General features: G+C 35.1%; 1 protein-coding gene across 1 annotated transcript in view; it reads left to right on the plus strand.

Annotated features, from left to right (window-relative positions):
• The window catches only part of DYNC2H1 (dynein cytoplasmic 2 heavy chain 1), a 187380-nt gene that overhangs the window by 59560 nt on the left and 102614 nt on the right, over positions 1-25206 (plus strand). Inside the window, exons 56-70 of the mRNA XM_052812508.1 lie at positions 912-1025; positions 2600-2760; positions 2925-3048; positions 3820-3941; positions 4635-4721; positions 6057-6183; positions 7963-8104; positions 8655-8764; positions 11787-11885; positions 13106-13229; positions 16143-16306; positions 17594-17713; positions 20687-20821; positions 21594-21737; positions 23421-23510. Of these exons, the coding sequence (XP_052668468.1) occupies positions 912-1025; positions 2600-2760; positions 2925-3048; positions 3820-3941; positions 4635-4721; positions 6057-6183; positions 7963-8104; positions 8655-8764; positions 11787-11885; positions 13106-13229; positions 16143-16306; positions 17594-17713; positions 20687-20821; positions 21594-21737; positions 23421-23510 (1863 nt within the window). The remainder of the gene's footprint in view (positions 1-911; positions 1026-2599; positions 2761-2924; positions 3049-3819; positions 3942-4634; positions 4722-6056; positions 6184-7962; positions 8105-8654; positions 8765-11786; positions 11886-13105; positions 13230-16142; positions 16307-17593; positions 17714-20686; positions 20822-21593; positions 21738-23420; positions 23511-25206) is intronic.

The raw sequence follows: 25206 nt of genomic DNA on the forward strand, positions 1-25206 counted from the left end.
TGTGTTATATACTGGAAAAATGTAAACTCTGGGCTTTGTTGTCTTGTATCTTTTAGGTGAACTGAGCCTACAATATTAGTCTTTTATGCATTTTATGCATTTATCCTCAATTACTTGTTTTGGTACTGGTATTGGTAGTCCCTGTTTGTATGGGTTTTTTGGGTTTTTTTTGTTTGTTTTTTAACTTCAGGATATGTAAGGTCCTTTTTATTGTAGTTTTATATACTAGTTAGTTCTTGTTGTACTGAAGTGCTTAGGAGTCCTGGAGATGGCTAATAGGTACTCTCTGCTCTATGGTGGGCACAGTACAAATCCAGGAAAAAAAAAAAGTTGTAAACCCAAACAGCTTACAATATATGTGTAGGACATAAGGCAGGTATCCTGACAGACGGATGGGTGCAAATTTACAAGTAAATAATGTATTAGTATTTTTAGTCTAATAGGCTGTAGTTCCAATAAAACTGCTGCTTTTATGAACGTTATAGAAAAGGAGGGTTTTAATAGTGTCATGAAAGAAACAGAAATGTGAGCAGCTACAAAGACAATGGCAGGAAGATATTACTTTCAAATGTAGTAAGAATGTTACAGAGGCTGTCACTCTTATCCTTTTAGAGGAGGACTGACATCTTGATAAGGAATGGAAAATCAGGGACAAGGAGAGAAAAAGATCATAATGAGCCTCAAAAAATAGAGATACAGATCTTTTCTGTGATAAAGAAAGGGAAGGAGACACAGTAAAAGCAAAAGATGCTTATTCCATATGATTTAGTTACCTAGTCAACCTGTCTAGTATCAAATAGTCTCAGCTATTTTATTGTAATTGGTATTGTGCAAATTATATTACAATCAAGACTAAAAGAAAAGAGAGACATAACGGAATAAAATTTCTAAATGTTTTCTTTTTTTTACAGAGTGCTAGTGAGCAAAAAACAGAAATGGAAAAAATAAAACACAGGATAGCAGAAGAGGCTGCAAAAATAGAAGAAAGAAAAAGAAAAATTGAAGATGAACTAAAAGAGGTTCAGGTAAGAGCTGATAAGGATAAGTAGGATTTTGCAGTCTGATTTTATTTGACTTACTGAAATCCTGCCATGCAAAATGGTTCTGCAAAATTTATCCCTACATTTCTTAAATTTTGCTTTAAATTATTTTGATATTAAAACTTTTATGCATTAGAAAACAGTATTGTATTTTCCAGATTTAGACTGTCATTTTGGCATTTGTGTTCTATTAGATCCTAACTACAGAAAGAATTTTCAGGCCAAATCTTACCTCCAATTGCTATTTCTATGCTGCCATGGTCTAGAGCTGAGTTCTGTGGATTTTATGGAATGTTTTTCAATTACTAGTATCTTATATAGACCAACTACATTACTCTGCCTTGGTCAAGCTGGTAATATCATAGGGCTTGGTACTATCAGGTGAATGGAAATAGTTTAATGAGAGAGAATTTCCAGCTATTACTAAAGTCTGAAAATTATATATCCTAATGGCACTATAACAAACTGCTTGTTCAAGAGACCTTACAGCTGTTAAGCATCAGGTTTTTTGGGAGGTACGTGTGTTCAGTCATTGCTTCTAGTCTCTATTTTTCACCCCATCCATTTTAAAAATGTACTGAAGAATAAGGGGAAAGTACAGCAACTTAATTTTTGTCCTTTTAAATATCATAGGTGCCAAGGAATTATAGCCTTGTATTGAAAGTGACAGAACTACAGGATATAGGGTAAAACCCTTTCTGTGGTCTTTGATAAATATGAAGCATGTGCAAGGTGTGCACAGTCTTTAATGATAATCTTTAACTTTCTTCTGTTTTCTTATCATTTTGTTGCTTTGTTGATAAGGGCAAAGGCTGTCTGGATTTGTTTAGCTACTGAAAATAGAAAGCTTTTGTGACCTGTACTTCTACATATCTTTACAAAGATATCCTTAGGCATGCCTATAAATAGTAATTAGCATAATTATTAAAACATACCTGTATCACCATGAACTTTTAAGCAATGAAAGAGCAAACAAACATGATCGATACTAATATCTATATAATGTTTATCAATTAAAGTGCTGAATGAAAAGTTAGGGAATGTCAGGATTATAATATGCTGTTTTATATGGAAATATATTTATTATCACTTAATAAACACATGGCAAATTTTTAATAACTTGTGCATGTGAATATGATAGAATTGTAGAACGGTTTGGGATGGCTGGAACCTTAGAGATCATCTAGTTCCAAACCCCCTGCCATGGGCAGGGACACCTTCCACTAGACCAAGTTGCTCAAAACCCCATCCCACCTGGCCTTGAACACTTCTGGGGATGGGGCATCCACAGCTTCTCTGAACAACCTGTTCCAGTGCCTCACCACCCTCACAGTGAAGAACTTCTTCCTTACATCTAATGTAAATCTACCCTCTTTCAATTTAAAACCAGCACCTCTTGTCCTATCTCTACATGCCCTCGTGAAAAGTATATACATCAATGGCGGTTGGTTAGGTGATAAAATATGTAAAAAGAACAAGAAATTGTATGAAAACTGAAATGGCAAACGTTCAGTTTCTTGTATCCTCATCTCTTTCTTAATGTGTTATTATGTTTTAAGCCACTGGTTAATGAAGCTAAATTAGCAGTTGGAAATATAAAGCCAGAGTCTTTGTCAGAAATCCGGTCACTACGGATGCCCCCTGACGTAATCAGAGACATACTAGAAGGAGTTTTACGGCTGATGGGGATTTTTGATACATCATGGGTGAGCATGAAGAGGTGAGGATTTTATTTAAGCTTTAAACTTAAAGAGTAATTTACAATATGAAATACTTTCTATTACATTCAGAAATAACATGTGTGCAGAATTCTTTGGTTTCATAGGGAAATAACCTCTTTAACATTTGTTTCTTCTTTACTTAGTTATTTAATTCTTTTTACAGTTTCTTGGCCAAAAGAGGTGTGAGGGAGGACATAGCAACCTTTGATGCCCGTAATATTCCAAAAGAAATACGAGAGAGTGTTGAAGAACTTCTTTCTAAAAACAGAACATCTTTTGATCCAAAGGTATTTCCTGATTGCATTACATAAAATGAAAAAAGACAAAAAGAAAAAAAAGGAAAAAAAAAAGAGACTCAATTGTCTGATTTGCCAACAAAATTTTTAGAATGAACTTAAATTAGAGAAAAAGTGATGAATTCTGCTTACAGAATTTGTCAGTATAAAGAAATAAAAGTGTAGCAGAGATTACTGTGTTGCGTACTGCCTCTAACTGAGAATTTTGTTGGTGACTGAGGAGTGGTGGGATGAGAAGTCATTACGGAGTCAAGTCCTCAGAGATTTTTGTCACTGGTATAAATTAGAACTCAGATCAAGGAATTGTAACTGGCTCCTTCTGGCCTCCTTGTAGCAGTAAGTCTTAACAGTACACTTAATTAAAAAAAGGGGGATCAATAATGATTAAATGTATGGGTGATCTTTGAGAATTGATTTGGCAGTAGCTATAAAAAGGAATTCTTAAATACTAGTTCCTTATTTTTAAAAGGAAAGTTGTAGTTCCCTGAAAAGAAACACACTGATAAATTATGCACTAGTTTAAAACTTACTAACTTCAGTGAAGCTTCATAGTTGTAAAAGTACCCTTGTTTTTTTTTCACACAGATTGATGGCCTACAATGTAATCTCTTAGTAAATTTAAAAGATAGTTCAGTAGAAGAGCTGGCTAATTGGCATATTTCAGTCAGTAACTCGTAAATCTATTGCAGTTATTTATCTTGTATTTATCTCGTCTACTTTATACTTCAAGGACTTTCTTGTAACTGTTACTGATTTTTTCAGAATGCTAAACGTGCCAGTGCTGCAGCTGCTCCATTAGCAGCTTGGGTAAATGCCAATGTCCAGTATTCCCATGTTCTAGAACGAATTCAGCCTTTGGAAAAAGAAAAGGCTGGCTTGGAAGCGTAAGTTAGACACTGTTACAAAATAAGTGTTCTTAATTCCAGTGGTGGTGGGTGAAACTAAAGCTGCCAAGGAGGAATTGATGTTTATTAAAAACAAAAGATACAAGAAACTGTACCTCATCCATAGGTAATAAAATGTTCATGCTGAGACAGAAAAAGTAAGTGTGCAATATTTTGTTTTTCCTGGAAGCTATGCCTTGGATATTTTTCAGCCAATCACAAGTTATCTGTCTCAGCTGAAATGTGTCAGTGAACATCACAGATATGCTGAAAATGTATTCCGTCAGTGAAACCCATGCTATTTTATGACATGTATAATTCCTCTTTTTTCAATCATGTACCAAGCATAATTAGTTTCTCCTTAGGAACAAAAAGATATGACATACTCTTATGACTATCTATAACCTGAGCAATCTATACTGTTTGTTTTGCCAGGTCTTAAGATTCTGTATTGGAAGAGTTTTTTCTGATCTTTAAGAATACATTTGAATGGAGTGTTCGCTTTCCATTTTTAAAGCTATGTGATGAGAAGTAGTCAGAACTTTTACATGTGAAAACAGATTTTTGTTAATATAAATCACAAGAAAGAACTGTCTCTGAACTATCTCTATGTAAATGACTTTCCTGTTACATTTACTCTTTTTTTTTTTCCTTTGGATCCATAGTCTTAACATAAATGTTACATCTTTGTAGTAATCTCAAGAAAACAGAAGACAGGAAACAGAAGTTAGAAGATCTTCTGAACTCTGTTGGTCAAAAAGTGTCAGAACTGAAGGATAAGTAAGTTAGGTTTGTTTATTTCAAGATATAAATAAAAACATTGATGATTTTATAGTATGAATAATAAAATTTATCTAACCAAATGTAACTCCCTGCTCTGCAAGATATTTACATCAGAAGTAGCGATAATTAGGCTATCTATACACTCAGTGGAGATATATAAATACTGTTAGAATACAGTTCATCTCGTCAATCAGATGAAATGCTCCTTAAAAGTACCTGCTTCTCACTACTGACTGTGTTGGAAGCCTTCAGTGTAGACATTGTAGATGTCAAAGATAAGCAGTATATCTCTCACCTTTTAAATCTAAGAGGACTTTAATGTCTCCTTAGGACTTTGGAAACATTCCTATACAAGACTTCTACTGATCACAGCTTGAATAAAGGCAGTTCTGTTTCTTTTAGGATGGCCTACTTTTCTGACAGTTAGCTAGTTAGCGATCTCCTTTTTTCTTAGCATCTCAGCAAGTACATGACTCACAGTGGCATAAAAATTACTGTGGTGAACCTTTATACTTTCTCCAAATTCAGTTTAATCCAAGTCTTTTAGTTTGATGTTTCTATTAGGTAGTTAGTATAGGAGATACTTTACAACCTTACATATGTGCATATTACTAAAAGTCATGTTTTGTAGTCTGCAAAAAAAAAAAAAAAATTGGAGAATTATTCTTGTCATTCAGCTATATAGTGATGTCTTAGATTAACTAGATACTATATATTGCAGTTAAATATATTACTTGAAAAAGGTGGGTTATCAAATGCATTAATTATTTTAATTAAATATTAGTTAATATCTAATTAGCTTAATTATTACAAAATAATACCTAAACCTTGCCTGTTGTTTGGGGCATGTTCTTACTTCATGGTAGTTTACAAAATAGAGTCCTGTGCATTGAACTGGGGTCATCCATGTGAATTAGCAATATTCTCCTTTAAAGGTTTCATAGATTAAATTTACCAAAAAGGTATAAATGTGTACTATGGTGTTGAGCCTGCTGTTGGCCTAAGTGCAGAACGAAACACAATCACTAAAATCAAGTCAGGCTGTTTAAGTAGAAGGAGGAATGATTTTCAGATGTTATAGTCTATACTGCAAATATATTTTTAAATCTCACCTGTGCATCTATCTAAATTTTGTTAGTTAAAAGTCTAACAAGCTCATCTGCCAATTAGAAGCAGAAGGTATAAAAAAGAATTGTAGCTGTGTTCTTCATGAACAATAGGGGAGGAATTAATTACAAATTCAGTCAATTAAACTGCCTTGAAAATAACTGTCCATAAGTTTAGTAGTTCATGATAGCATGATAGCAATTACAAACAGTAGTTGTTTTACAGGTTCCAGAGTAGAACAACAGAAGCAGCAAAACTTGAAGCAGAACTAAGTAAAGCTCAGAAAACATTGAAAGCTGCAGAGGTACTGGTAAATCAACTCGATAGGGAACACAAAAGATGGAGCACACAGGTTAGTGAAAATTTTCATAAATACATCTTATAGCTGATAACTTGAAAATACAATTTTTGCACTGTTTGGAGAATGTAAGTTATTGCCATTCTGCATGTCTCCTAAGTGTACCTATATTTGATTTCTCATTAGAAGTAGGAGCTTTTCTTCTTTCTGAAACTTCCTTTTACTTCACTGTACAAGTTACCTTACCTATATCACATAGCTACAGAATGTGTAAACCCCCCCCAGTATATAACATACAATGTTCTTTGACGTTTTTCAATCACAGTAATAACACAGTTGTTATGATGGCTGAACACGTCAGCAGCTGGACCCTCCAAACTGAGATACAATTAAAAGGGACAGATTTTGGCGAACTATTAAACAATCATAGTCTTAAAACACTATCTCTTTTATGGCATCCATGTTGGAAATGCAAATATAGACCTACCCAAAATGGTGGGTTGCTTTTGAAGTCTTCACTTATGTGTTTGAAACTTTTCTGCTTCTAAAGTAGGGAGAGTGAGCATATCTTACTTGCTCAAATGATATATTTGGGAGAAACTGGCAAGCCTTTGGACAACACAGGCCCTTCGTCAGTCTGAAACAGAAAGGAAAATTTCAAGATATATATAAGCTGAAAAGTAGCTGTCACCTCCAGAAAGTGATACCAAGCTATCTTGGGTATCTCAAAATGGAAAAAATCTCCCTGCTGAGAAACATGGTCCTGTCTCTCCATTGACACTGAAAAAAGCCTAAACAATTAGATTAAATTCCTGCATTTTGAAGAAGCAAAGTTAGGGATAGGTGAATCCTTCTTGTAGGCTGACCAGCATAGTGGAAAGAAATGGAAGATTTTCCCCTTAAAGTAGCTTTACAGCTATTCTATCTGCTATAGTAAGGATTGGGTATATTTGAACCCCAGAGTTTAAATGCTTCTAAAAGTGATTCCTCACAGATTCTCACTCTGGTACATTAGCCCTGTCTTTAGAAAGTTCAGACTATCTGTTAATGGTATGCTCTGGACCAAACTGGCAGATATAGTAGTCAGGAACTCATCCCATATTAAGGATGGTGAAAAAGTAGTATTCATCTCCTTTTAAAATAAGGAGGAAGTAATAAAAAGTTGCTTTTTTCGTTCGTGTATCAGACTTTTTTTTAATGTCAGTTTGATTAAAGTGAAAAAGTGGCAGTACTTTCAAACCCATTATGGCAGTCATATATTATTTTGATACACTCTGTTTTTCTCCAAAATACTGGAATATTTCAAAGCAGAGGTGATGTAGTGCAGATAAATTATTTGCAGATATATGATAAATGTATTTTATCATGTATGTCTGCAGCGAATCGCATTTTTAAGTGTAATAGATAGATATAGTATTTAGTATCTGTATACATATTGCAAGTGGTACTCACTGGCTGACTGTGACTGTGACTAGGGTCACATATTTCTTATTTTTCTTGCTATAATACTCTTTACCCAGTTGCTTATAAGTGACAAGGTGAACTGTTCATCAGATTCCTAGATTTTTAGTAGCTGAATTCTCAGAAACGTCTGTCCATGCTCTAGCCCAGAGCTAAAAAGAACTTTTCCCATACTTTCATGTGTGTATTGCTGTGGCTTAGCTAGGTATAGATACCTGAAATGCAAGAAGAGAGACTGTCTCAACTGTATTCTCAATAGCAGGCAAATTTAATTCTGATTTTTTAGTAACTGATGAGAAATATTAACATAGTTTTTGTTTGCAATACACCTATACAATCTGTACCCTTTTTTTTTTTTTTTTTTTTCTTAAGGTGTCAGAGATAACAGATGAACTGGCTACGTTGCCTAAAAGAGCTCAGTTAGCAGCTGCATTTATTACCTATCTCTCTGCTGCTCCTGAGGATCAGAGGAAAACCAGCTTGGATGAATGGACCAAATCAGCAGGCCTTGAAAGTAATTTTGTGTGTGTGTTTCTGTTTGTGTCCGTGTGTATAAGTAATTAAGCTTGATTGAGGAAGTGAGAAATGCCAGTGAGTTCTAACGAACAGTCTCAATTGTCCCCAAATGAAAAGTGACAAAATTTTCTTACTCAATAAATACTTGTGTATACAGACTGACTATTTCTTAGGATTATTCTATTAATTATTAAGATTGTAAATACTTATAAATTCTTAAGATTTAGCTCCATAGTCCTTGCTTAAAAAGAAAAGTTTACATGAATGAATGTATTCACATTAACTGTTGTAAATTTGCCAATGCATTTTGAATGCTTCTGCTTTTTCAGTAATCTTTTTTATTTATGTGTTAATAACACCATTAAATATTTTTTATAACATCAGCTAGTTAATAGTAATAAGTTCAAGCAATAAAATAATAAATTTAAGGGAAATCTACATACTTGCACTGTGTTAGACAGAGTCTCCACTGTATATAGAGAGGTAAATGCTTAGAAATTACGCAGACTCTAAATACTAGCACAAACTTATACTCTTTCATTTATCAGAGTTCGATTTACGGCGGTTCCTGTGTACAGAAAGTGAGGAGTTAGTTTGGAAAAGTGAAGGTTTGCCTTCAGATGACCTTTCAATAGAAAATGCTCTTGTCATCCTGCAGGTAAATTTGGTTTTTTGTCTTGTCTTGGAAGTATTTAAATTTCTACAAATTTCAGTAACATGGCATCTTTCTGGAATTTTGAACTATTTCATTTGTGTTATTTTATTAGCACCACAGAACACACACAGAGAAACAAATACTTCTGTAACTCTGGGTATTCTGTAGCAAAAGGAAAAAAACAGTTAAAGAAAATACGTGTTTTTCTTTTTTGCTTTTACAATTTTCTTCCAGATGTCGAAAAGATAAAACCTGGTATCGGTCTATTCAGGCTTAAAGAGTGAATAATCATTAACACCAATACAATCAGTGGAAGATTATGTCCTATATATGTTCACTTTGACATGTCATTTCTAAAACTTTTTTTCTCAAAAAAGGAAAAGGCTATATGCAGATACATTTCAAAACATCTAGATTTTAAACCCTCAGATTTCATCAGATTAGCTCTGTGATATAGGATACAAAATGCCATTAAATTAAGGCAAATAGCTAATAGACTTGAGAAAAGAATGATAATACTATGCTTATAATTATGATTCAGTTTTATCATATAGTTAGATATATAATATATAATAAATATACATATGCAATTGCACAATTATGTACATAATATTGTATTTATGATGTAGTCATTTATTAGATCTGCTAGAAAGTAAAGATTTAGCGCCATGAGGAGAATCTGCATTTGCCACAGGTAGTTTGCTTGGATGACTGATGATTTGCTTCTCTCAAATCAGTTATAGCCTTTTCTCCAATTTAAATTTATTTTGCTTTATCATCTTGATGTTAGATCTAGTTAATCCTTTCTCAGTTTGATTAAAAAGCTCGTCAATAAATACCATTTTGTACCCTTAAAGCTACTTATATGCTATAATCAAATCTTATTTTCATCTTTTTCTGTAGTTGAATAGATTGAGCTTTTAAAAATCTCACTGTGCCTGAAGAGCTTTGTCAAGCCCTCCCTCAGCTCAAATAAGTTTCTTTGTGTAGTTTTTTTCAGCATCCTTTCAAAACTGGAATTGGACATGGTATTTTAGCAATGTCATCTGCAGTACAGTTCTCAAGCTTTTGTGCTCATCATATTTTGATGCTTGGATATTGTCTGCGTTTCCCTGTCTTCCAGTTTGAGATCTGTGTAGTTACCCAGTTTGGAATAGTAGGACTCGGAATCTAAAAAAAACCAACGAAACAATCCTGAAAGTGTTCTTCTATCAGACTGAACCAGAGAACTGCTGAAAATACATGTTTAATCCCTCAGCAAGTTTGCTGATGACACAAAACTGGGAGGAGTGGCTGATACACCAGAGGGTCAAGCTGCTGCCCAGAGGGTCCTTGACAGTCTGGAGAAATGGGCTGACAGGAACCTCATGAAGCTCAACAAGAGGAATTGCAAAGTCCTGCACCTGGGGAAGAGCAACTCCATGTACCAACATGTGCTGGGGGCCACCCAGCTGCAAAACAGCTTTGCAGAAAAGGACCTGGGGGTCCTGATGGACACCAGGTTGTACATGAGCCAGTAATGGGCTTTTGCTGCAAGGAAGGCTAATGGTATCCTGGGTTGCTTTAGGCAAAGTATTGGTAGCAGGTCAAGGGAAATGATCCTTCCCCTCTACTCAGCACTGTTGAGGCCAGGGCTGAAGGACTGTGTCCAGTTGTGTGCTGCTCATTATGGGAGGGGCATGGATGTACTGGAGAGAGTCCAGTGAAAGGCCACAAAGATGATTAAGGCAATGGAGCATCAGTCCTATGAGGAAAGGCTGAGAGAGCTGTGACTGTTCAGCCTGGAGAAGAGAAGGCTCAGTGGGATCTTATCAATGTCTATAAATACTTGAAGGGAGGGTGCAAAGAGGACGGAGCCAGGCTCTTTTCAGTGGTGCCCAGTGACAGGACCAGAGAAAAAGGGGCACAAACTGAAACACAGGAGGCTCTGTTTGAACAGTAGGAAACATTTTTTTTACTGTGAGAGTGACTGAGCACTGGCACAGGTTGTCCAGGGAGGTGGCAAAGTCTCCTTTCCTGGAGATACTCAGAAGCCATCTGGACATGGTCCTGGGCGAAGCAGCTCTAGGTGGCCCTGCTTGAGCAGGGGGTTTGGACCAGATGACCTCCAGAGGTCCCTTCCAATCTCAACCATTCTGTGATTCTGTGAAATCTTAAATGCACATGTCAACTGTGAATAGGTCTCTCTTCACTTGCCCCACTTAACTACCATCTCTGTGATCACTCTGTGTTGTGACCATTGTGTAAGTTCTGAGCACTTACATAATTAGTATCAGTGGTTAAAGTTTCAACATTTAGAAAGCAATGTGTATAGCATAACATGTCTTAATATACTATAATAAAATAGTAAAGCTTTGCACAGAACTGGTATGAGAACCACACATTAATAAAGGTTTTATTAAAGTGAAAACCTGGTGTCTTGTCAGTATACATGTTACTAGGCAATATCACCAAAATAATCTACATTGTAGTGTTTGCAAGTTTGAGATCTGGATTTGTTTGTGATACAAGTAAAATGCTATTTGTATCTTTATGCATGCAAAATACTTATATTCGTTATTTTTTCTAAAATGCATTGAGGTCCAAAACCAGAAGTAATGTACCTTTGCCACTACAGGAAGAAAAAGGAAAAATAACACCTCTTCTTCAAAGTTTCAAAGCAGTTGTGAATAACAAAAGCTGTAGATTATACTAATTGAATAGAGACTCCTGTTTTTAAGAGAAGATGAAGAACTGCCTAACTTTAGCAGGGCAAACACTTGAGAGTTTTGGTCCTTTTTTTTTTTTAAAAAGAAGAAATAAAATAAAAGACATAAAATTCCTTCTGCTGTTGTTTGTTGTCATTTTGTTTTTAGGCAGTTACTGTTTCTTTAAACAGTTTGTTAATGAAAAAGATTTTAAAGTTACTAAACCATTAGTTTGGGGAAGTAAAAAAAGGACTCCATTCAATTTTATTCTTAAACAAAATAGATTTCAGTAAAAAAAAAAAAAAATATATATATATATTTATTTTTTTTTCCCCTAGAGTAAAGTTTGCCCATTTTTGATAGACCCTTCTTTCCGGGCTACTGAATGGTTGAAGACACATTTGAAGGAATCACGTTTGGAAGTTATTAACCAACAGGTGCAGTATTTATTCTTGGTCTTACAATTCTGTTCTGCTTGAGCTCGCTCTATTCCAGACTTTGGGGAGCAGTGTTTAAAGGGGTGTGATAGCAGTCAACAAAAATGGGGTTATATTCCATGAAGCATATGCTTTCTCAGAGTTCTAGGTTACAGTGATTCTTACATGACACTGAAAATTTGTTTACTCAAGGAGGAGATCAGAGTATTTAAAATTGGATGGTCAACATCTGGTATTACTTCTACAAGTTTGCCTCTTTGTGCTGCACTCTCCAAGAATATCAGTTTTTCCTGCTGAGAGTGAGATAGTAGAAGATTTGTAAACAGAGAGGTATTTTGTATTCGTGGTTGCAGTTCACTGGATTTCAAGACTGTGTATACACTTCTTCCCTAGGATTTTTGTATTGTATTATCTACACTGGAAATAGTAGGTTGAATTTCAGTTTGAGATTAAGGTACCCAAGATTAATTGTCTACGTGTCACTGTTTACATGGGTGGCGAGGCTTGGTACAGTTGCACACACATAGTCAGGCATCTAGTGCCATTCAAAAGTCCCTTACTGAACCCTGCCTGTCCTCAAGATATTGCTTCAACAGAAGGCAGGTCTTCCACAGATCCCTGCCAGCTCTGTGCAGGCCTTTTAGATTCTCTCTGATGGTACTAGATAGGTATCTTTTGGTAATTTAATGCTTCCCCTGCTAGCTGATTGGCTTGATACCTTTTAGGCTCTGTTGTCTGCATTGTCTAGGATCTCCATTGACTGTAATGAAATCTTAAACACGATGTGCATGTTTAGACACCTACATGCAAAAGACTGCATTTAGATACCTTAATATCAATGTGAATCCTGCCCTTAGGTCTTGATTCAGTTTTGAGACATAGCTACCTAATAACATTTGAGATGCGTTAACTAGCCAGGACTTCCAGGTGCTCCTGACAGATGGCCCAAGACCTATGATAGACTTGGTTTCTTCTGGTACAACACTTGGAGAGCTAGGCATGTTAAGTAGGTTGCCTGTATGTCAGAAGCTCAATAGATGAAACTTATTTAAACACTTGTGGCTAAACCCTGAAATATTGTATCATGCTTGTAATAGAATTTTTCAGCTATACTGCTGTTTTTTAGATTCAGACTCCTGGTATAATGTCTTCCTGTTAATTCCAAAGTGTTAATACTTCAAAAAAACATGAATCAAAGGAATTTATTTTTATTTGCCCAGGACACCAACTTCCTAACTGCTCTTGAGCTAGCAGTGAGATTTGGGAAAACACTTATTGTACAGGAAATGGATGGAGTGGAGCCTGTACTTTACCCGTTGCTAAGAAAAGATCTTGTTGCTCAAGGTAAATGACCAAGATCTTTACAAATGCTTGCTCAAAGCTTTTGTAGGTTAGATCTATATATCTCATATAAAACTCGATTTTTCTGAAAACATGAGTATTGTGTAATTTTTTCCTCTTTAACATTAACCTTCTGCTAACACTTCAGTGTATGAAATATGTTGGAGATATGTTCTTGTTTAGTAAGTGGAAAAATATTGAAAAGTATTTAAAGATTTTTTGACTGGAATTAGAATAAAGTGGTTTTATCAACTCTTCACAATTTAAATTTTAAGTTAATTTCTAGTGATAAGTAAAACTATGAGTTTGAAATTAGGAACTTGGGCCATACATAGACCAGAAATTGCATGACTGGTTGTGCAGTTAGAAATCAGAGTTTTAGAATGTTGGTGTTGCTGTTTCTCTTTCATTTGCCTAAAACTAAAGGCGGCACGCAGGCCTGTCCCTGATGTGACTTTGAAATGGAGGGGGTCATAGAGATCAGCAAAATGGTGGAATTCGGTGAACGGAGTCTTCCTAACTGATGCAATGAAAGGGAAAAAAAACATTTACATTTTATAGTATCTCTGCTTTAGAGAGATAACTTACTCTATATAACTCTCTATATAACTGCTTTGGATTTAGTTGCTTTAAAAAGGCGGATATGAAAAATTGTGTTGAAAGTGTAGCAAAGATAGTAATGATGTAAGTATCTCGGCATGAATTATGTTGAATTATGTTGCATATTTTGAAGTTATATCAAAAGAATTGAGTGGATTAAAAACTACTACAAAGTATGTTTAAATACTTTCTGAATTATTGTAATTAATGTATATTTATGTTATCCTTAATAATTATATTTCTGCCTCAAGTGTTGAATCCTCAGCATGTACCACAGTCTGTGCATGTAATTTACAGTGTGAACTTTGGGCACTGAAAATAATTCAAGACTCCTTTTTGCTGTCATTTCATCTAATACTGAGATCTAATAGTGGGTGAGGTAGCAGTAATTCTTTTAAGTGTAAATCCATGGTAAAAATAAATGCTAATGCTGTAGAGTTCTTAGATACATTTATCTCCTATATCCGAAATGTCTGTTTAGTGACAAGAAAATGTTACTGTGAATCATTCTTACATTACAGATGTGCTTGCTTGTTTATCCTCAGTAAGAGATGAGAGCACCACCAAAGTGGTGACTTCAGGGATTTGTAGGAGGCTAGGTAGAACATCTTTACAACTTCTTTTTTTTCACTAGCTTCTGCTGAACTTTGGAAAGCAGAGATACAGTATTACAGGCATCTTAGCTGATTTTACTCAAGGAATCAGCTTAAGAGATGAATGTGTCTGCAGAACTGTGGAGAAAGCAGATTAAATTGAAATATACTGGTTTATTCAGGGAAATTGCTCGTAACACTCAGGCATCCTCTTTTGCATGTTTGAGCTATGTTAATGCTAGGTCTGTGCAAGTCCAAACTAGGGACCTGTTTTTTGAAAAGGGAGAATGGGTCACTATTTGAATCTCTTCAGTCACTTCACAAGCAAGCACGCACTCCTCTTTGTCAAAACGTGGAGCTGGGGGCCTGTCTGCATTATTTTGCTTGTGATGACTGTACATCTTTTCATTACTTGGAATGAAATGTTAAGAAAAATGCGAATATATATATACTGCAATAAATTTGTCTTTGTATAGCTTCCATTTTCTGTTTGACGTTTTTACAGCATAGGCCTAAAATTTATTGTGATCCTTGGTACAGAAGCAAAATTGGTATGAGCTTTTCATCTCTACCAGTGTTTTAGCAAGAGATTTATACTTTGAGAATTTCTGGTCTGCTCCTAGTGCTAAAAATAGAGAAGCACCTAACTATGCCACCTCAGAAATTTCTCTGGAAAAGAAATTTTCACTTTGAAACTTTTCATCTTATAATTCTGTTCTTCCTTCTTTTTTAGTATCAGGAGGCAAAATCTTACTCTAGTCTTGCGATTGTTTGAGTCTATTCTTTTCTGACCCTGCTAGAATGGAAACCTGTACTGGAAGGAGTGTGGTGAGAGGCCATATATATAGTTTCATTCTGTGACAGGCGTATTGAGAAATGTCAAAACATTAGGAGTATAAACAGAGATTGAAACCATGACAGCAGAAATTTAATAAATTAATTGTTTCTTTCATACTATGATTAAATTAAATGTATTTATAACAAGATAAATTTATGGTGTATTTCTTAATGGAATATTTTTCTTTCAATCTAATGACTAGTTATTCCAGCATCTTTAGTTTCATAGACTTTCTCTATAACAATTATCAAAGAAAGTAATATTTTAATAGAATTATGATTGTACAGCAACTTCAACTTTCTACAAATAAATGTAACAGATCCAGAGGTGAAATCTAATGGTTTTGGATCACATGCAGAAAATGTTGAACCGTCTTAGTTAGCCAATATGTAATTATGGCTAGTGTGTTTTGGTAGAGTGGTGTACCTATATGGAAGTGTAAATGAAAATGTATTTAAATTATGACAGGATTCTTATACAAGCGGGGGATTCTCCAGTGCATCTTCTGTAGTATTTTGTCTCCTATTCATTGTTTGAAGATTTCAAAGATTCATTAGTATTACTTTTACTTCAAGTCCATTTTTTGCCATTTATGCTTTTTGTACTGGGTAAGGACAATTCAATTACCCTGGTGTATTAAATATTCTCACTGTGTAACTTGATTACACTACTGCTATATTGCTGCATTTTTTTGTTTAACAATGCAGGATAGGTTATGTGCTTAAATTTTTAAAAATTATTTTTCTTTCCAAACAATTTATAAATAAATTTTATAAAATATATTTGTGTCTATTGGTCGTAAAGTATTGCACAAATACCTTTATCTTCAGGTAATTCTAGAATGTTCCAATCAGAGTAAGTATAACATCTATTTATTATTTACAGGACCCCGTTACGCTATACAAATAGGTGAAAAAATGATAGATTATAATGAGGAGTTCCGTCTTTTTCTATCAACAAGGAATCCAAATCCCTTCATTCCACCTGATGCTTCTTCTATTGTTACAGAAGTAAACTTTACTACAACAGGAAGTGGCTTAAGAGGACAGGTAGGCTTTTAGAATAAAAACAGTGTATAGTGGACATTCATAGCTACATCCAGCTTCTGGAAGAAGCCCTATGGTGCAGTTTGCATTAATGGTCATGGAGATATTTTCTAGCACACAAATATAAATGGTAAAATTGATGCTGAAACTAAATTTAAATTTTAAAATCTTGTTTTTATGCACTTTGGAACCAAGTAGTGAGTCCAATAGAGAAAACGGAAACCGTCTCGTTGACTTCAGTTGCAACAGATTAATTGCTAAGCTTGTTTTCTGTTCAAGATGCATTTATGGTACCATGGAAACATTTCTGTGATTGCCCTCCAGTGTCCTAGTTAGAAAGTAATGCTAGCATCAAGGTACTTTGTGTACTGGAAAGATGTAATGAAACCAAAAAGCTATGTATTTTACTTCTTCCAAAGTGCTAGTAGCTTTTGAGTTTTTTTCTGTAATGTTTACGAAGCAAAATGTAGCACACAGCTGGAAAAGGGGGAAAAAAAGAGATAAATTAAAGGGAGAAAAAACCCTCTTTATTTGGTATGAAACAAGTTTTTCCAAACTAACAAGAGGCTTAGAATGGGATGTAAATAAGATGTTGATAAGTAAGATATAATTCAAAATGTGAAGCATGGATAACCATATGGATTTCCTCCCTCCACTGGACATAGGGAATCGATATCATACAATGTAACCAAGTGAGCTGACCCCCTCTTTAAGTGGAAATACAGAAGAAAAAGCTTTGGTTTTTGTTTTCTCTCTTTGTTGGCAGGAGAGGGGTTTGACTTTTGGTAGACTTGCTGGAAAGAAATTCGCTACCATTCTTTCCAGTTTGTGCATTCTATTACCTACTTCTTTTTATATCTGATAACAGTATATACACTAATGAAGACTGCCAATCATTTAAACACAGATGTGATTCAGATTGAGGTGCAAAGGTTTAGGTCTCAGTATAAAAGGGTGTGAATCAATGTCCTTAATAAAGTGATCCAGTGCCTTTTGAGATGTCCTTGAGTATCTCACCTGGCTTGCATCTGCCATTATACACAAGGGCAAGTTTCACAGTAGTTCCTGAGTTATGCTTGCCACTGCAGGATATCCTGGATATCTACATAGATTTAAAGCTGTTGGATGTCTGGTGCAACTGAGTAAACCCTTGGAAGTCTCCTTTCCAAAATATAGACTATATACTGCTATATGATTAATGAGTATATATTATGCTATATAATTAATGAATATATATTATGAAATGTTAGAGTGTTTTTTATCCTGTTGAATAATCTCCTTTCTTTTTAGCTTTTGGCTTTAACAATTCAGCACGAAAAGCCTGATTTGGAAGAGCAGAAGACAAAACTGTTACAACAAGAAGAAGATAAGAAGATACAGTTAGCTAAGCTTGAGGAATCTCTTTTGGAGGTAAAATAAATTTACCTCTTTGTCCTGGTTTCAGCTGGGATAGAGTTAACTGTCTTCCTAGTAGCTGGTACAGTGCTATGTTTTGAGTTCAGAGCGAAGAATGTTGATAACACTGATGTTTTCAGTTGTTGCTCAGTAGTGTTTAGACTAATGTCAAGGATTTTTCAGCTTCTCATGCCCAGCCAGCGAGAAAGCTGGAGCGGCACAAGAAGTTGGCACAGGACACAGCCAGGGCACCTGACCCAAACTGGCCAATGGTGTATTCCATACCATGTGATGTCCCATCTAGTATAGGAACTGGGGAGTGGGGGCGGGGAATCGCCGCTCGGGGGACTGGCTGGGTGTTGGTCAGCGGGTGGTGAGCAATTGCACTGCGCATCATTTGTACATTCCAATCCTTTCATTATTACTGTTGTCATTTTATTAGTGTTATCATTATCATTATTAGTTTCTTCTTTTCTGTTCTATTAAACGGTTCTTATCTCAACCCACGGGTTTTGCTTCTTTTCCCAATTTTCTCCCCCATCCCACTGGGTGGGGGGGGGAGTGAGTGAGCGGCTGCGTGGTGTTTAGTTGCTGGCTGGGGTTAAACCACGACAGTCCTTTATATCTGTTAGATCAATAAGTGTTCATACTATTATGTGTTTGAATGAAGATGGTGAAAGAGTTGGAATAATGAACTCTCAGAATTTTTTATTTGAGAAAATAGAAGCATTATTAGCCTGGGGCTGTTGGGAGAGTAAAGTAGATAAAATGTGTACATCTGTCATGAAACTGTAGTGTTTCAATACATTAAGCATTGTCAAAGTTAAATGTATGAATTGTGGTTTAGATTGATTAATTTTAATGCATTAAAAGAGAGAAAACTTTGTTAAAAATTATACTATTTCTCTTTCAAATTATTTAAAAATGCCACATTTTTAACGTCATGAATCATGTCAAATAATACTTTCTTAAGTTAAGAAATGATTCTTTATTGTGAAAGGAAAAAAAAACCTGAAAGAAAAATTCCCTGTAGAAAATGGAAAGATTTGCTGAGAGACATTTAAAACTTTAAACCTCCACAATTGTTTCTTATTAGCAATGAACTATCATATTCTTATAGTTAACATTTTCCTTTCTCATATTTAAAGTTAATATTCTCGATTTTAAGTTTACCTTTTTATTTGAATGAAGGTAATTGAGCTCAGAAACAGTTGTACACCTCTATAAGAAAAGGTAGCTTCCAAGGAAGAGGACTGTCCTGTTTTGTTTGCATCTTGACATGGATTTCACAGAAACTGTACTTCATGCCCATAGGAATGGATCCTCAAATCCTCCTTCCTTCTAAAATGTCATAAATGCAGGGAGATTGACCTGCTGCCTCAAAACCCTGTAGCTGAGTCATAGAACTTTGCAGTATCCAGCACAATGGACTTGAGCATAAGCTAACTGTTTTTACAGATTCCTCAAAAAGTAATAAATTGAACTTTATTGGACTGGCCATTAATAGCTCAGTTCTAGAATTTTGCACGTAATTATCTAATGTGATTTGAATTTCCACATTTACTGTCTCTATTAAGCTCCCTATTAAGTCTCAAAACTTAGCTCAAACCTTTTTTAAAACTGTGATGGGGCAGATTTCTCTTATAGGCAGAGGGAAACTTGTTCTCTAACAAAATTCCATATTCAAAATTGATCATTGTTTAACATCTTAATGCCTACCAGAAGCTGAGAGTTCAGCGATGCAACAAAAAAATGTCCACTTTTTAGAACAAACTTCTTATGTGATCTTGGAACTCCAAAATCTTTCACATTTGTCCAATCTGAATTGTCAATTGCAAAATGTCAAGTAATTGATGCTTAAGATATCTGCAACAAAAAGTGGCGAAGTATCAACACTGAGGTTGGTTTCAACTTTGGCATTCTTGTTAGCACTGAAATCAGAATACTTTTTGACCCTGAAGAAAGAAACCTAAAGCTCAGTGGAAACCGACAGGTGCTACATGGACTTTGTCAACAAAGAAGTCAGTGCTGGAGGTGATCTAGCTCAATTCAAGTTAATCCTAAAGCAACATTAGCATTCCATCTGAAGTACTGTACTGGTTTTCTGCTGAAAGCTTTGGAGTAAAGATGTACATGCTGTGGCTACCTCATAGCTCACACTATGATTTATCATAGCAAAATGGGACTCCTTGAAAAGACAGATGATCTTGTCCTAAATTCTTTTCAACTAGAGAACTCTACCTCCAAATATCCTGAAATACTGTCCTGCAGGTAGTTGTTCAGAACTGACTTAACTGACAAGAAGCCAATTTTGTGTTGTTGTCTGACTAAAAAATTGTATTGAAGTATACTTACCGAAGGTTAGTAAAAAAACCTTAAATAATAGTGAATCATTCAAGCTTTTCCTGTTTCTTATTAGAAGTGTAATTGTTTGCACAGAAGAACTCAGGGAAAATGCAGAGTAATTGCAATGATTTTGAAGGGATCTCTGATTACAAAACTGAAATTGTTGTAATTGTGAATATTCATCTTAGTTGGAAATGAGAACTAAATTGTATAGGGGATATTAGAATGTTTTTGAAGGAAAATAAATATATGAATGACTGGGTACAGGAAGTTATTACAGGTAGCCAATTTCAGGTCAAACTGGTAGTCAAAGAGAAGAAAAAATACCCGAATTTGTATTTACCATGGGAATATGATTGTGTAAGACTCTGATCATAGAAATCATTCTCAAAAGCTTGCTGATGACTTTAGTTTCAGAACCTGGCTATCTGGACTGTTTGAGTTTGTTCTTGGGTTTTATTTTCCATGCTTCTTTAAAATAACATCTCAGTTTTTGGAGTAACCACCTGCTTTCTAGCACTCTTGATGCGTTCAATGATTCAGAAATATGTACAGGTCAGAATGAAGGACAGCTTCTAAAATGCTTACTTTACAGTTTCTTTTTTAATGTAACATAGATGACTTTTTTTTTTTTTTTTACAGACACTTGCAACCTCACAAGGCAATATACTAGAAAATAAGGATCTGATTGAATCTTTGAATCAGACTAAAGCAAGTAGTGCACTCATCCAGGAATCACTTGCTGAATCTCACAGACTTCAGAGTTTCCTTGATAAGGTAGAAGACTATTTTAATCTTTGATTGCTGTTTTTTCCTGCTAAAGATGGTCATCTTCTATATAGGGAGGGTATATACATCCACAGGAGTATACGATCAGTAACACACTAAATTAAGTTTTTGGAGTAAAAGATATTTGGGATATGCAGGTACAGAAAGTATTTTCAGTCATTAAATTCCTTTGTTTTACACATGGTGAATAGCTACACAATTTAAAGTCTGCCAGTTTGAATTAAAGGAATTTTCCTTAAGGACTTACTGGCAAGTAATGGGTTTTGACTTTATTTTTGCCATCTACTATTGCAAACAGTATGGCTCATATGGATGTTCTTACTTAATATATTATCACTTGCTATTGCAAGAATTTAGATGATTAGTGATGCTATTCATCTGCATGCTGTTTTTGTAACATATTACAGTTTTCCTCTGTGTTCTTAATTTGTTTAGTTTAAAATTTTCTATTGAATTCTGGGACGTGTTCTGTGGTAGGAAGAGGCCTCAGTGCCGTAGAGATTAATTTCCAAAATGTTCTTCATAATTTAAAGATTTTTTTTTTTGCTAAAAATTGCTTCCAATTTTGAAATCTAAAGACAGTGTTGAAGTCTTAAGTGCATGTCCCTCAATTTGGAGAATCGGAAAGGATTCAGTTTTCTAAAGCAGTGCGAGTCATCCAAATGTTTTTTCAGTGGGATGAATATATGTTTATGCGATAACCGGTAGATGGCAGTAATGTCCTGGTTTGTTAATAGATGTATGGGTTTTTTATCCGCAGGAGAGGGACGCCTATCTCCCTTTAGCTGAGAGTGCCAGCAAGATGTACTTTATTATCTCTGACTTGTCCAAAATTAATAATATGTACCGTTTTAGTTTGGCGGCTTTTCTGCGGCTTTTCCAAAGGGCTTTGCAAAGCGAGCAGGTATTTTCTCTTTTCCTGAAGCTGTTAATGCTGCAGAAGAACCAATCTGCTTTGATCCTCAGAATTTGTTAGTTACTCTGGACATTTTTAGAAAACAATGTATAATAACTGATGATGAAATGTATAATAATTAGTGATGCTGAACTGTTCTTTAGCTATTCAGAATATGTGCAGATGGAATTTTTAATGATGTTACGTTACATATAAATTGTAAAATTGCTGTGCCATCTGAAACCAAAGTAACTCTTATTTGTAATTTCAGGTTTGCTCTTTGTCTGAGGTGAATTAGGAAAAAGAAGGTTGATTATAACTTTACTGAAGGCTTTATTTAAACAAACTAATGGTATAATCTGCAAATAATGCTAATTCTATCAGTAGGAGGTAAAATAGGAAAAGACCTATATTTTACATGGTTCAGTGACCTGAAGGAAGATCAAAACTTTATCTACTTTTATACAGTTTGCAAGCATTCATGCAGTCTGTCTTGTTGAAAATGCAATTTTTGCTTTTCTATATTCTAATGGCCAGGATGTTCTTCTTACTGAAAGAATTATGGATTTATTCCTTGTCAACTCACTCTTTAGATCTAAAAACCCACACTGAGCAACGATGCATTTTCTTTTTATTCAGCATCTCCAAAATTCATCTTATTTCTTTTTGTTTCCACTTTAAAAAGGCATTCACCAGCCTTTCATCATGTCGCTTTTGGATTCCCCTTTATTCTGGCATCTGTGCTTACAACTTTACTGCAACTCCAATCGTTACCAGGAACATGGTTCTGACTATGCGAACTTGCCCTCTTTAAAGTTCTTTACCTATTACTTCTTTTCCACAACATGAGCTTCTAACTTCTTGCTCTTATTTTCACACTCATTCATAACTTATTTTCTTCCTGCCTATTATGTTACCTATTTAAAGCTCAACTTCTGGTTTTGGTTTCTTTATTTCTTCCTTTTTTTTCTTCTCCTCTATTCAATTCTTCATTTTTCCCAAGCTATCTTTTAGACATGGGAAAGGTATTAGTCAAATCAGCTTACGAATCCAAATTGCCCTCCTTCATAAACTCATCTCTTCAAATTCCAGCATGGTAGAAAGGAACTTGTTTCTGATAAATCTCATACTGTTACATCCCTCACATTTCCCTCCCCCCCCCCCCCCCCCCCCGCTTTTTTTCTTCCTTTATCCTAGCTATCTTTCAGTTTTCTCCTGTTATAATTAGTCTTTTAGTCTGTAAGCTTTGAAGGACAGAGTATATTTATTATTTTCTACTTCAGTTGGGCCAAATTTGGCTGAAAGTTTAGTAACTACACTTAATGTCAATGTACCTGTTTAATAACATTAAATATAGTAATTTAATACATAAGCAATTTTTTACCAATTGAAAACTATTGAGATTTCAAGTATATTAATATTAGGAGAAGAAACTTATTTCATTCTCTATGTATTTACCTTATATATAATGTTGTATAATGTTCACAGTCAAAAAATCCAAGGCCAAAATATTTATTTTTTAATGCTTCAGCATGAACTCATTTTATTGTCTACTCATTGATAACTTCAGCTGAGTTCAATAATATGTTTTCAGAACTAGTAAGTGTCACATAGAGTCCAGATTATTTGTGTCATTCTGCTGAAAGATTTTTACTTCCACATGAATTTTTGAAATCCAAACTTTCTTTTTAGGATTCAAGTAATACTGAGGAAAGAATCAAGTCACTTATTGGCTCATTGAAACATACAGTGTATGAATATGTTTGTCGCTGTTTGTTTAAGGTAAGATTGTATTTTTTTCTGGCTTTTATACAGTGCACTGGGTTTGAGTATTCTGTCAGCAGCCAACATTTGATCTACTTCAGATAAGCAGTATTGTGTCAGTACATATGTAATACAATGCAAAAAAATTACACTTGCAATATTTAACATGCAAAATGAGGAGGACTAAAAATTAGGGTATGACAGAATTAAGACTGCTTATGCACATTTCTCCACAGAGCAGTTTTCTAATGGACAAGGCTATTCTCAGTCTAGTCCTATTTCTGCTTTGCCTCTGGCTCCTCATCTCTGCCTCATTCTGGCTTCATAGCCAGTCCCAGGCTTGGCAGTCTTCTGAGCGCTGTTACTCTGTTCGCTCTTATTTCTAGCATTCCTAAGTATGAATGTTTGACCTAGTTGTCATGATAAGGTTTTATGTGATTATTTGTTCTTTTTTTTCGGAAACTGAAAAAACCACTGTAATACGCTCCTTTCTCTTTTCACACCCTGCACCAGGTCTCTACCTCTGCTAGGTTGTTTGTTTCTCTCTGTTCCCCTGTTCCTCCATATAATGTTCTTAATGTATTTCTTGTTTGCTCTGTATTTGAATCAGCTGGCTTTTCTCTTCTTGCTTTCCTGGTGAAAACCTAGGATAGATATGCCTTTCACTTTCAATTTTAATTTTTAGTTTTACATGGAACAGTCATAACAGTGGGTGTTTGTCTCATAGTACCAGGCTGAAGAATGCAGAGTAGGTCTGCATAGATGATTTGAGCAGTAGTACAAATCATGAAAGTCTGGAGTTTGATCAGTGAGAATGGAGAGATCTTGGAAAATTTTACGCCTCCTCCCCTCTCCCCCCAATCTAGCAACACTATATTGAGGATGCAGAGGTAGCAGTTATTTCTAAGGATTTTGGTTTATCAAAGTTCAAGTGGATTCTCATGAAATAGTCTCAAAATAACTTAATGTCTGTGTTTGAAGTCAGGAGTATGTGAAGCCTTCCAATAAGTCATCACATCTTTTGAATATTGGAAGACAGCTATTTTTATATATCAGAAAAGATTAAAGATTTCAAAAGGAAGGCACAGAGAGATTTCTAGTAGGAAAGATTTTCGCTGTGAATGATCAGATTGGAGTTTAGAAAATACTGAAAGTGTGTTACCGTGCAGCTTCAGAGTAATGGTCCATCTGGCTTAGTATCATGTTCTGATAGTGGAGAGAACAAATAAGCTTCTCACGCCATCAGCAATCCACTGCTGATTCTGCCTTTTATCCATACAAATTTTTAAAGACTACTGTGACACTGATGCTTTACTAGTGTCTTCATAAGTGGTATAGCTGATAGAGTTTATGCCTTTTTAAGTGTGTTAGAATTGCGAAGGATGGTTTTATTTGTCTGTCTGTGGTTAATATTTGTTTGTGTGTACACAGACTTCATGTATACTAGTAAGTGAAGTGGTGCCAAGAAATTTTCCTGAGCACTGGAACTGGCACACCTATACTGTTAATTTGTCAAAATAGTTGCTGTCATAGGTTTGGCCTGGGCCAGTTAGCATTCTTCCAAACAATTCCCATTCAAGTTTTGGATTCTAAATCATCTAGGGAGTATTCTAATAGGCAGTTTGGATTTGGATTTGCTTACAGACCTTGTCTGAGAAGATGAAAGAGTTGAATGGTGCAGACTTCGGCCATTCCATGGCAGCTGTTCTCAGTG

Source organism: Harpia harpyja, chromosome 17 (assembly GCF_026419915.1).
Source record: "Harpia harpyja isolate bHarHar1 chromosome 17, bHarHar1 primary haplotype, whole genome shotgun sequence".
NCBI classification, from domain to species: domain Eukaryota; kingdom Metazoa; phylum Chordata; class Aves; order Accipitriformes; family Accipitridae; genus Harpia; species Harpia harpyja.